Source organism: Corella eumyota, chromosome 3 (genome assembly GCF_963082875.1).
Source record: "Corella eumyota chromosome 3, kaCorEumy4.1, whole genome shotgun sequence".
Classification (NCBI taxonomy): Eukaryota; Metazoa; Chordata; class Ascidiacea; order Phlebobranchia; family Corellidae; genus Corella; species Corella eumyota.
The window spans coordinates 3,993,020-4,006,900 of NC_137492.1; the positions used below are offsets into that span (position 1 = coordinate 3,993,020).

At 26.6% G+C, this 13,881-nt stretch overlaps 1 protein-coding gene across 2 annotated transcripts; it reads right to left on the bottom strand.

Annotated features, from left to right (window-relative positions):
- Positions 1–377: 377 nt before the first annotated feature.
- LOC145745554 (uncharacterized) lies at positions 378–9,469 on the bottom strand. 2 transcript variants are annotated; one of them, XM_082563668.1, is made up of 8 exons: positions 9,262–9,469; positions 6,965–7,074; positions 4,740–4,863; positions 4,376–4,515; positions 3,416–3,514; positions 2,492–2,629; positions 2,196–2,344; positions 378–1,323 (listed from the first exon to the last, which is right to left on the bottom strand). In XM_082563668.1, exons 1-8 carry the CDS (start codon positions 9,285–9,287, stop codon positions 1,195–1,197), a joined length of 915 nt encoding a protein of 304 aa, XP_082419794.1. In that variant the 5' UTR covers positions 9,288–9,469; the 3' UTR covers positions 378–1,194. The 2 variants fall into 2 exon arrangements, with proteins under 2 accessions (XP_082419794.1, XP_082419793.1); XM_082563667.1 differs by having other exon boundaries at positions 3,416–3,721.
- Between the last annotated feature and the right edge of the window lie 4,412 nt (positions 9,470–13,881).

Consider the following 13,881-nt stretch of genomic DNA (forward strand, 5'->3'; position numbering starts at 1 on the left):
CTAATTATATTTCTTCTTTACCTTTATTTTCTTATTTATGAATGTGTAGAAGCAGTTAGAAAGAACGATGTAAATCTGCAAACTTCATAATCTATTCACCAGTCTAATCGTTTCTTAATAGTTTTAACCGCATGCCATTTGAACCTAACATTTCCGATGCATTAACACTATGCAAACCGATCGCAGGTCGATTTTTCGATTCCAAGCGATGGAAGTTTTTTATAAATTTTTTTATAATTAAACAAAATTATGTGGGAATCTTTAGGGGGTGTAGTTATATAAAAATTAGTTTTAATTTTGTAAAAATCAAGCAGTTTAACACACATTATCAATTTTCGCCCCTTTTTATTTATTAATAAAAATATACAAGTCGTAGCGTTCAGCGGTAAAAACAAAGCGATAATAATAACAATAGAATAATAACTGACATTAAAAACAATAATATATATATATATGGCTGTCAGCTAAAAAAAATAATCAAGGCACGTGGTAGAGAGAAAAAAATCCTGAAAAAGTAATGTGTTTTAAATGAGGCGCTCCACTAAAAATGCAATCCAACTTTTGTATCGTAACAGCTCTTATGGGTTTGTACATCAATTCACAGTGTACATGTGTTTAAAGCGGCTGTGAGTTTAAATTACAATGGTGTTAGGTGGTGATTTGGTATAATGAAAATTGCTCAGTATATTGTATTAAAGCAGTGCAGATATGATATTTAATATGCAGTTTTTTTTTTATTTTTAAAGCAGTAAGTTTGGTGTATATATGGATAATGATATGAATAAAGCGAAAATTTTTTTTTTTAAATGCAAATGATGTGTAAATGGTTTATTTTAGTTTTTTAAGCTTTTGTGAGTTTTAAATTGCGTAATACTTAAAAAATTGGGGCAAGAAACGAAAATTTCGAAAAAGTGTAAAAACTGGTTCAATATAATAAAATAAGATAAAACAAATGTAACACTTGGCTTTAAAGCGCATTTCAATATTTTATTTCTTTTTTGCTACAATGCATTTATAATAACATAAATCAAATTAATTTAGTCGTAAGTCTTATTATTTTTTATACCTCCACGCGCTGCGCGAGAAATAAAAATAAAATTTTCCAGAAAAAATGTCTTTTAAGTTATACAATTCGGAACTTTAAAACAACTGTGATGGTTGTGACGTCATAGTCACGTGATCGACCACGTGAGATCAGACAGATGTGGCGGTGCTTCGGGTTCCGGTCGAGGTTACGGATCCGGGCACGCTGGACTCGCTCCGGGGAGACGGGCGATCCAGGGTCGAGTTAAAGCTTTGTGCTCTTCGGGCGTTTTGACTTTGCTGTAAAAATCCAGATATAAAATTTTAGGTAAAAATATTATGACATATTTTTTAATTAAAGCCTTAGGGGTGGAAATATACACATTAAAATAAGGTTAGTTATTCGAAAATAAGGCATGAGTAATATGATTGATACACAAGTTAGACAAATTTACTTTAAATTGGATGGTAATTCATAAAAAATGCCATGGTTTTGCGGTTAAATGTTACATTTTTAGAACTATTATCTTAAAGTAATTTTTTAAATTAAACCGTAGAGCTTATATATTACAACATTGACACAAGTTTGTTTTAATGGGTATTATTTTGATGTTCGAATAATGTTGCTTATTTTCCCCAAAATCAGATAAAAATCACGCAGTTTTCGAGCTATCGCGATATAGTACAAATCTTAAAAAAACATTCCCATATATAGGCTTACATAATTTCACTTATTTCCGTGGGATAAGTTTAATGACAACGCAGTCAAATTGGAATTATAATAGGTACACACATCCCTATACTTATTGCCAGTTTTGGAAATTAATTGACAGTGGTTTTAGTATAATTGTGACTTATTTAATTCTTTCACAATTCAATCATTTTGTTTTTGATGACGTGTTTGTATGACATTGTGACGTCAGAAATCGTTGCTGTTTGTTTGTTATAGTGTGAGAAAAATTGTTTATGTGAAAATTTAGTAATTCTATTTTTTTTGGTTAAAAATTTCGGTTTGGTATTAAGAATTTTTTGGTAAAGTTTTAAAAGTTGGTATGTTTTTTATAGTTTAACTTATATAAAATAAAAGGTGCGCACTTCAGAAATTTAGTTTTTGTTTAATTAAAAAAATGGAAAAAAATAAAAGGACTCTATTAGAAAATGTATTTTTTTACCTTTTTGACCCATTTATGGTTTTCTTCTTTGACCCGATATTTTCCAGTCTTCTTGCGATAAATAACATATATGATAATTACCGATAAAAACAAGAGGAATATAACAGCAACCAATGCTATCACAATAATGATGTAGGTTGGAATGCCAGCTAAAGTAAAAAAAAATAGTTAATAGATTAAATTTTAAAGGTAATTGATGACATTATTTAGAAATCTGTAAAAAAAAAGTTAGAATGAAAAATTTTCACTGGTTTGAAAAAATTTTTTTTTAATTTTAAAATTTTAATTTAAATTACCAAGTTCCACGCTTTGCTCGCAAAATTCTCCGGAATAAGTTTCAGGGCAAACGCAAGTTTCCTGAAGAAAAGCTAAATCATTTTCTTCCTTCTGCACCAACTCACATTTTCCCTCGTTCTTACATTCTTTCGAACACGCTAAAAAATCAAAAATAAAATAATTTTTAAATTACTTTAAAACTTACATATATAATTTAAACTGATTGAGTATAATTAAAAACAGGATTAAATAGGCCATAGTTGTTTATATTAAAATAGATTTGTTTATATAAATTATATAGGGTGCCTTTATTGTTTATTTGTTTTACATTTGTTTGTTTATTTAAATATCGGATTTTCTAAACATATTATATAAACCTAGCAATTCTTTTTGAATGTCAATGCTGAATTTAAATAAGTTTTAACTTGAATTTAAAAATGTGAAAAAAATTAGCATATACAAAATTACAACATAATTTTAACATAAAATTAACATAATTTTGGGAAATACCATAAAGTGTTACTTGTGATTTAACAAAAATGCTTTTACAACACTTATTTACATAAATTATCGGCTTTTCTACATTAATTTTAAATTTATTTATTAATTTTATCTTGGTTCTTTTAATAGAATCCACTTAACTAAGATAAATTCAGTACCGTACTATACAAACTTTTCAATTATTTATAAGTTGGGTAATTTAAGTTTTGAGATGTTGTTTTTGTAAAATTTAAGTTTTTTTTTCATTTAGAAATATTAAATTACTTTAAAATTACTAAAAAAGTTTACAACGACATTAAACAACGTTTGGGTTATTGTTATTCTGTTAAATTAATTCGATGACAAACTGTCAGTTAAACAACATAATGAAATGACAAAATGTTACTGTTAAAATGTTGTAAACAAAAACAAATTTGATTAAGGTGACATTTTATAATACTCACGTGCTAGCGTTGTAGATTGTGCCAACTTTGCGAAACTTCCCTGCTGCGGTAAAGTGGTAGTCGTCTGCTCAGTAGTCGTCGTCGTCGTTGTAGTAGTCTCTGTCGTAGAAATAGCAGTCGTATTTTCAGCGTACTGATGCGGCGTGTTTTGTGATTCGACAACCAGCGTAGACTGCGTTAATGAATCAGTTAACATGCTACTAGCTGTGCTACTCATGCTAGTTGTAGGCTCTGTTGTTGTCGTTGTTACAATCTCTTCGATGATATCATTGAATGTAGTTGCTTCAGGTATCATGGTTGTGTTTTCTATATTACGACATTTTTTGATTTACACCAACACAAAACTTTAAAATCGAGGCTAATTTCTGCCCTAGTTTATTGTTTGTAACAATCTATACCTTGACATTTCTTATAAACTTTTCTGGGTAAATTTTGATAGTGGGTAAAAAAATACAATTTTTTCAAAGTTTTTTTTTTCATAAACATAAGTGTTCATATGTTATCTAGTGTTTTAGATGGCTAAATATCTCTGATTTCAAGCAAAGCATAAGCTAAGCACATTTCACTGCAATCAACTGCAAGTAATAAGGCTGTAGCATGCAAATCACACAACACGTTAATGGATCGTGCATCTGACGACAACCAAACATTGGTGATTTGTTATTCATGCAAAAATCAAAATATTGGCAATCAAGCCCTACTTAACATTGTAAAATTGAACCAATAAATATGATCATATTAAAATGGAGATGGACGATTTTGGCTTGTTAGTTTAAAAAACTTGTTAATGAAATAGTAACGCCTTATTCAAAGCTATAGTAAAACAGTTTTTTGGATAATTTAATCGTCGTTTGTTGGCAACTTTAGGGCAATCAAGCAATATATTTGCTTGGCTATATTGATTGTTAAAAATGTCACTAAAATGATCTTTGTAAAATAGAGTAAATTAAGTTTATTCACCTGGAGGCACGAATTCGTATTTTTGGTAATGTCTCCAAGTTTGTCCAGGTTGAGGTCGGCTCGAGTGGGTGTATTGGGTGATGTTCATCACATAACATATCTCTAATGCACCGAAGTAACTGAATGACTGGCAGACGAAACTAAAATAATGTCAACGTTAGGATTAAAAAGAAAGATAAAGATTTATTCCAGCAAAATTTTGCCTAAATATGTCTTAAAAATTGTTTTATAAACCTACAAAAAAAGTGATATTGACTTAAAACAGTATATTAAAAACGGTAATAAAAAATATAAATACTTGAAACTTTAAATGAACAAGTTTTTTTTATAAATTGTCTAATATAGTAAATTAAAAATTATTTACAATTGTTCGGTACAACATAGTTGCATGCAATCTTCAAAACTTGTCTTGTTGTAAGTTATAAAGAAATCCTCTTTCACTCCTTGTAGATAAAAACCGTCAAAACCTTCAAACGAACTCTCGCAATCTAAAAAAAGAAAAATGTTAACGGTGTCACGTGATTAGAAAATATTGGATAACAATCCTACAAGGTAAAAAAAAAATTTCAAATTTTTGTTTCAATAAAGATTTTTATTTTTCAATTTCGCAAAAGTTTTTAAAATTTTTGGTGATTTAAAAAACTTACAAAACAACATTTTCTTGTATGAATGCTCTTTTAGCAAAACCAATAAACTAGTTTTTACAATTTTATTTATTTTTTATACGTTTCTCCTGCATTATGTGGGTTTACTCATTCCTTTAATTATAGATTTTGGTTTCTTAACCTTGATTTATACCAAGATAACTAGATAGTAAAGATGTAAGGGTATTTTTAAAATCAATAATTATCAAATTTGAAGCAATGTATGATGTAATCTTTAAAATAAGAATCCATTTTTTTATTTTTAAAATTCGGAAAATGTGGATTAAATTTCGAATAAAAATGTCGCCAATAAAATCTGATAAGAATTCGGATTTGTAATTTAAGGCGAATTTTTCTTTGGTTGATACCTTAAGTATGTGATTTAGTGGTATCGAATAACAGCAGAAGACTCTTAAATCTCATGTTGACATTTTTGAATGTCATATCAAACAGAAATTGTCGAAGTCTTTCTTTGATACATTTATATTTTAAACCAAAGTGCTTTCGAATGCAGAATTTAAAGATTAAGAGCTTATTTGTATCGTTTAAAATGTGCACTTAAACTAAAATAAGCTTAGAATGGTGTTAAATGGCATATTTATAAACTGAACAATAATAATAATCGTTGTTTCGAATAATATCCAATTCTCGTATATGTTAAATCTATAATTCCATTGTATGGGTAAATAAAATGGTTAAGTACTATTGTTTCAAAATCGGATTTTAACTACAAAGCATTGCTCGTTGTGTTATCCATCAACATTAACTTGGGTCAATTTAACCATAATTCTTTTCAATGACGTCACTACTCTAACCAAATATGTTTTAAAACAAACTTAAACCCGTTTAGCCTTTAAGTAATTTGAAAATTTAAATTTTGACGTCGGCCTATGTCAAAAATGTGATAGATTATAATCAAACATTTTTAACACGCTTAACATCAGGTTTTTATTAAGTATGATAAACAAAACGCCTAAATTTTTTTACGCTAATATCAAAATTAAATTTCCTAATAAAATAAAATATTTATATCTAAACTTGATAATTTGTATTTTTTTATTTTAAACTAAGTGAATATTATTAAGGGTTAATTTATTAGATGTTAATAAAATGATAATTTAATAATGTTAAAAAATTGTCATTTAATAATTAAATTCAGGAATATATCATAAATTTTTTTTAAAGGTTATTTACTAAAAACCTGCTTCTGCATAAATATTTGTTAAACTTGTTTTTAATGTTATTTTAACTTTAACAAAATTGTGGTTAAGAATGTGAAATTGTAGCAACTTTATAACACCTAGTGATTTAATGGTTTTATAATAGGTCCAAATTGAATTTAAATTAAATATAAAAAAAATAGTTTTTTATTTGTTTAACAAAATTTTAACCTGTTTAACACCTTTATTAAATTAAAATTAAAATCATTTTTTCAAATTTAAAATTTTTTTTCCTAAACCAATTTATATATCAATTTTTAAATATTTCTTTTGTGAATTAAAAAATAATTTATTTAATTTATTTTTTTCTATAAAAATAAATATTATGGTATTGCTATATTATCTAAGTTTACAATGTTTTATGCCTATCAAATTGAAATGTTGATATTTAATACGAATACTGTGCCCTGATCGTTGATATGATCTTATCGACTCGACCGTTTGCAAAACATTGAAAACAAAAGAAAAAAATTGATTAAATCAGTTTTTTGAGGTATAAGATGACGTTCTTGTTATGGGTTTTTAAATCAATCTTTGCATTAATCAAAATTATTTTTTTGACACTTTAGTTTAAAATCAAAGCATTTTTGCATGGCGTGATTCTTATTTATTTATTTTGCTATTTTATCCAAAAATGTGTTAGAAAATATTTTTAAAAAAATTAAAAAATTTTTAAAGTTTTTATTTCGAAATTTTAAATATAAAATAACTAAATATTAACGAACCCTCTGGTTCCGCGGTGGTTGTTGCGTGGTCATATTGGTGTGCTATTATGACGTCAGGTTGTTGGCACATGACCAGTGTAGTCGTTAGAGCGACACAAAGGTAAAACAGCCTAAAAGATTTAAAAAAAATGATTTAATTTTTTAAGTGATTTTAAAATCAAGTTAAATAAAAAAACTATTTTAATTAACGTAGTGAATGATGCCTGAACAAAAAGTACATTTAAAAATTTGTTATTTAAAAAAAAAAATCTTTAAAAATTTGGCCGAAAATCAACTTAATTAGGCGCAGTCGTTTTTAAGATATTGCCTCACCTTTTAACATAGGGATTAATGGCATTTAATCATTACTTAAAAAATTCTAAAGTACCATTCCGTGCTAGCTCACCTTAGGCGCGTCGTTTTATTTAAATATACCGGCTAATTAAAGGCCTGCGTTTTTAGATCAGTATTTATTGCAAATGATGATAACCTTAAAAAATGCGTGAATTTTTGTTTTTTATGTATTTAAAAATTTTAGATTTTGTATTACGTATAAAACAATTCAATGTAATTTTTTTTTTTTTTAAACAAAATTGTTCTTTAAATTTGTTTTTATTTTTAATTTATTTTCGAATAGAAAATGAAATTACTTTTTGCTTTTACGTATTGCGGCCGCCAACTTTAAATTATTAATTTGGTTTTTACATTCTTAAAGTAATTTGTTTTTATATTTTACAACACACTTATTGTTTGAGGCTAGTATAAATATAGAAACACAAAGAACATAAAATTTTCTTCGGAAATTTTGATTTTGGTTTAAGCAAATTGAATTAATTTATATTTACATACAAAATTGCTTTTTTTGTCTTACCAAATATGGAAAAATTTGTTGGTTATTTTTTGTACTTGTTTTTATAATGATCTTATCAGGTAAAATATAGGATTTGTGACACAATTGTTTGACATATATTTAATTTTAAAAATGTTGCTTTAAAAAAAAAAATTTTTTTAGTATTAAATGGTTTTTATATTTCTAACATTTTAACTTTTATGTTTGCCAATTTATTTAATGACAACTATATTGTGACGTCATAATGTTAATTGGTTTATACGACACGTCATAACGCCGGTCGCACTTCAGAACGCGCGCAAGGGTCATAACCGAATAACGTCGCCATTACTTTTAATTACGCTTTTCCGAAAAAAAAGTTGTTACGTTTATTTGATTAATAGGTTAATTGTGTTAATGATGTTTTAGAACGCCGATTCGCAATTAAACAAAACAATTACATCTAGTAATTTACCAAGTAATACCCATGGCCTTTAAAAACAAATTATGTAGCGTTAATAATTATCAAATTAATAAAAAATCGCTGATTTTTACAAGTTCGTGCAAAAACTATTCAATTTCTCAATACGTTTGTGACGTCATAATCAGATTACACGATTTCTATGTTAATAATAAACATGGCTGACCAGTACAAGGAAATGTTTGTTCGAAAACTTAAAAAAAACTTTCAATTTTGCAATTTTAAATACGGTCTTTTGAACAAAAAAAATGTTATTTCTTTTGCTTATGCCATTTTACGTGTGATTTTTTATTTATTGGTAAACAATGATATGTAAAAAATTTAAATAATCTTGGATTTACACAACTTGGGATTACAAAACTAATATGACGTCACAGCCAAAACGAACGACACTTCACAATTAGATATATTGTTATTTGCGCTGCATTTAAATTATACGTGAAATAATAAACGGATATGTAAGTTCATTTACAAAAAAATAAGCTGCATCGTGGTATACCGTACGACAAAGTCAACCCTATAAAAACTAAATGTAAATTTTTATAGTAACTTTATATCCGAAATGTGCCACATTGTTTTTAAAAGGTTATATGCTCGCGTGTACTGGCTGTAGGGTGAAATAAATTAGTAAACAAATGGTAAAATCACGTGTTTAAAAAAATAACATGATTGAATTTAACGCATTACTTAGAATTGCGAGTAATTCTGCCCCGGAATTGGTTTTATTTTTAGAGTTAACTAAAATAGCGTTAAATTTTCTCTTTAATTAAATTACCCTTCTACGTAAGTTGAAATAATTTTTTTAGGGTAATAAAGGCCATAAATGTTATTAAAAACTGTGGTAATTCTTTTAAAAGTTATTAAAATTAATAAATAAAATTTATTTAATAAATTGTGTTTAACGATTAAATTAACTTAACTTATTTAAAATTATATATAATAATTTTTAATTTAAAAAAAAAAGAAAAAAAAGAATTAAAACAATAAATAATTATAATTTTAACTTACATGAATGAAAGTTTTCCGGATAACATTATTATTAACTTTTCTTCTCGACGATCAAGTATCAAAAAAATTCCTGACAAAATTTAGGCTGTCACCTTAGCAGAACTAAAATACTTAATGACCAACTGTTCGCCAATTTAGCCAGAAAAATGTGCTGATTTTCGCCTACGGACAACGTAAAAAAAATCCACTTATTTTCTAACTGTAATTATCAAAAGACCTGGAATGTAAAATTTAAGATAATTAGAGCTTCAGTGACAAGCTTTTGTAATTGTAGGGCTACTTTATTTCTTTTCGTGAGTACACAAATTTCGAATTGATGTAAATTGAAGAGTAGGCGGGCTTAATTACGGTTTATTAGACCGCGTTTCATCTTGGCATTGCTAAAATCTTTCCTAAAATGGCATAATTAGCGTGCGGGACGAAGTTGGTTTATTGAAATTGTCTAGTCCGATACTTAAGCTTGAAGCATTGTCGCAAAATTTCTGTACCACACAAAAATTTTTGAAAACTTGTTATTTTCTCTTAAAAATTGCCCGCACTGAAAAAGCATTCATAAATTTCTTATTTTTTTTGCTTCAAAAAATGATATTTTTTTTAACTAACCAACTGTCTTTGTCTAAAGTACAGCAGTCTATACATAGCAAATTGTCTTTCTAATAAGCTCTACTATGTATTATATCTTATAGGGTGATCATAGTAATGCATTATTTACAACCTCGCTACATGACATATAACAATGTCGCCTTTAATGACTTATTATAGTTGATCTCTAGTAATAACACAAAGACATTATTTAATGCAAGTTTAAGAAATAATTTTTGGTCTATTATTTTAGATTAATTTTTCGGTTAGTTTTTTAACGTAAATTTTTAAAGTTGTTAGGATAAAATATAAAATATCAATTTTTAGCATTTTGCAATTTGTTAAATTTTTTCTTACGTTTTTGTTAGCTGTTTTGTTGAACAAATTTTAGTACGTTTATGGGTTTCAAAATACGATTTTTAGTTTGTAATCCTGGTATAATAGTTTGTCAAAATATTATTTTTAGCGCTTGGACAACTGTTATTATTGGTTTAAGTTAATAGGCCTTTTTTCTAACTAAAACAACTATTATTTAAAATTTAAGGTCTTATTCTTATGATATTAATTAGTTTTGTTTTCGAATATTACCAAATTAATTTTCTTGACATATCTGAAATTTTGAGTTTTATTTTTGTTTATAGAATTAGTTGACCTCAAAATAAATAAAGGTGAACTTTTTTCTCTTTACATTAATATTAATTATGCAAAGACAGTTGTAAATTTTAATTACTCTTTTAAGGGCGTTAACAAAATAAAATATTTATTTTAAAAAAAGTAAAAATATGCAAATTTAAAATACAAATATTTTACTCTAGAATATATATATTTTTTTAGTAAAAAATGTTATTATTTGAAATACGTATTTTTTAAATATTTTTCTTACTGTCACTTTGCCCTTAATCTCTACATGCCTATATGTTAAAAACCTAACAATAATTATCAATTTAAAATCAAATTAACTATACAGAAGACTCGTGCGTTATACCTGAATATAAACATGATCGAATTCAAATGCTCTTGTTAATTATGACGTCACAATTATATCGAACGAACGTGGTTATGCGTTGGTTATAAAACACGTAACATGGGAAATGTAAAACAATTTAAAGATTAGGATTTTGAGCGTTATATTTTTCGCTGGCATAATATCTAATTAAATACCCTTAAATATTTGGGTTGGTCTGAATTTAGAATTAATAACTGGTTTGGTTTAAAATTTGCCAGCAACGATGTTAGTAATTTTCGAACTCGGTGCTGTTTCTAAATTCTTTTTCTTTTTTTTGGCAAAATGTTTAAAACATTTTGTAAAATTTATATGTTTTATAAAAACCTATAGAGTATAAATTCTAACTTAAATTTTCACATTTTGATTTTAAGACAAAATATTTAAAAAAATTTGCAAGAAACTTTATGCGTATATAAAACTTATTTAAATATACATAACTCTTTTTTACATAAGCTAACCACTAGCCTACTTAAACTGTAATAATCAAGACAAACCACATCTTAAAAAGGTGTGTTAATCAGTCTAACATGCAAAACCTAACCTTTAAATAAGACTGTAACCTTTTATAAGTTGTACTTGTAGCAGTACATTTTGTTTGATCCTGGTGTTATATACCTGACAAGGAAACTTGCCTGCAATTAGCAAGTAATTAACAAGCATAACCGGTACTAACTTTTTAGCGTAGTAATTATCTTGTCAATTCGCTGACTTTTAAACACTGAAATGTGCAGGTATTGTAAGTCACTCACTTACAGAGAGTGATACTCTAATATCAAAATGCGGTTTTGCCAATATTAAGTCCTACTTATGTTATAACCACTGCTTGAAAACCAGGCGCTAAAAACTAAAACCTGTCGGATACTGGTTCTATCCACTTATAAAATTCCTATCACCTGCTGTAATTTAAGTAGCCAATTTATTTTTTTACCTCAACAAAATCGTCTCCACCTTTTTGACGGTCCTTATTTCCGTTTATAAGTCGAATCGTGACTGCTATCATTTTTCAATGCATTTGCACTGACAGTATAATGTCATTAATGCCTGGGGCTATCATATTGTTGACGTCGTTCTGTTCGTCCTATTTTCATTATATTACAAAGCCTTTACGGCCACTTCTTATATATGTGTGGTCACAACACTGGATTAAAATTCTTAATTTTTTTCATATTAGTTGTAAAAAGCATTAACCGTTTTAGAGGACATCAATTTTAGGATTTTTGGTCGAAACTTTAATTTGTTTTCGAAACTTTTTTTTTAGAGAAGTATATTTAAACTTAAATTTTTTTTTGACTTATCTAATTTTTTAAGTGCATTGTTATATATTTTTTGTAACTAAATTTAAATATTTTCATAAACTATTTTAAAATATTATTTACACTTTTTTATAGTTTTTAATGTTTTTTTTATAACGTAAGCGCGAAAAATATATTACCCAATTTTAAAAAATATATTAAGTTTTATAATTTTTTATACCAGCAATTGACCTTTGCAAATTTATTGCTAATATTGTTCAACTATTACTAAAATTAAATAGCTAGTCAAAATTCTTTATAAAAAATTTAGCAGAAATACGCATTTTTATTACCAATAAATGTTACAACCAATCATAGTCCTTTTAAAATTTAAAGCCTATAAATTTAATAACACGAATATACTCCTTACCTTTAAAAATTTTACAATGAACCGTAACTTGATATGTGACACGACTCTTATATAGCCTGTTTACGACAATTAGCCGTTAATTAGTTTCTAACAACCCGCTTAATAAATACTTGAAAAATGTAAAAATGGCGCCAACTTGATGATTTTAATTTTTGGTTAAGTTTTTTCTTGGATTTTTGTATTAAATGTGTAGGTGTTTGTTGTAAAATGTGTAGGTATCATGTTGTATGTAGGAGTTTGAAGGTTAATATTAATATTCGTTAATCTTTTTATCTGGAATGTATAATTATCGCACTGAAAATTTAAATAGTTGCAATTAGGTATTGCTCAAGTAAGCGATTATTCTAAAGATTTTATTCTAATTTTTTTCTAAAAAATATTAAACATTTTACCATACATTGCCGCTACGGGAAAAAAATAAAAATTCGAATACAAGATTTAAATTATGTTAAATTATTGAATATTTGTACATCATTTTATTATAACAATATACTATACATGGCCACTTAACCTATCTTGACAGTCCAAGTTATTTAACAATCTACATTTTAAAGTAGAATATTTTTATTTCTAGTAATTAGAACTTTTTTACTTCACACCTGTTGCTTAGCAAGCACTTTAACCAAACCCTTTTTACCGGTATGGAATTAATTTAATTGTTGGATTCAGTTTTTGAGAAAAGATTTTTTTTAGTTGATTTTTCTGTAAATAAACCAACGTTTTTTTAATTCAACCCTTTTCCAGTGTGGCTTATAGATTTATTTGTTTAATGTATAGTAAAAAATATATTTTTTTTTCTAGAATTTCAGAAAGATAAATAAAAAAAAAGTAAACGAAGACGAAAAAAAAATCAAGATATCAAAGTTTCTACCAAAAATGTAAGACAAAGGTATTTGTTTATCCATTTTGTTTTTTATTTTTTTTCGAAATTAAATAAATTTTTTCTTAATTTATCAGTAATGAGAATTAATTTTCCAAGTGCTTAAAATTGCGAAATCTCGCAAAAATATGATCACAACAAAAAAACATGATATCTTAAATTTTTAATTAAACGTTTAACCCTGCGATTATATTGTAATGCTGCTTAACATTATGACGTCACAGTGCTTCCTACGCGACCTGATTGTGACGTCAGAGTCTCGAATTTTAAGTTGTTTTGGTCAGAAATCCACACGCCTTTGATTTTTCGCAGTAACCTGAATTATTGACAAATATGTCTAAACAGTTAGAAATGTTAAATATGTATTTACATGGGTTAGTTATATTAAGTTTAAATTTCCTATTAAGGAGAAACTTAATAAATTTAATCCTATAATAATTATTTTTTGATATTTGTTATCTTAAAGTTACCTAAAAAAAGAATTAAAATA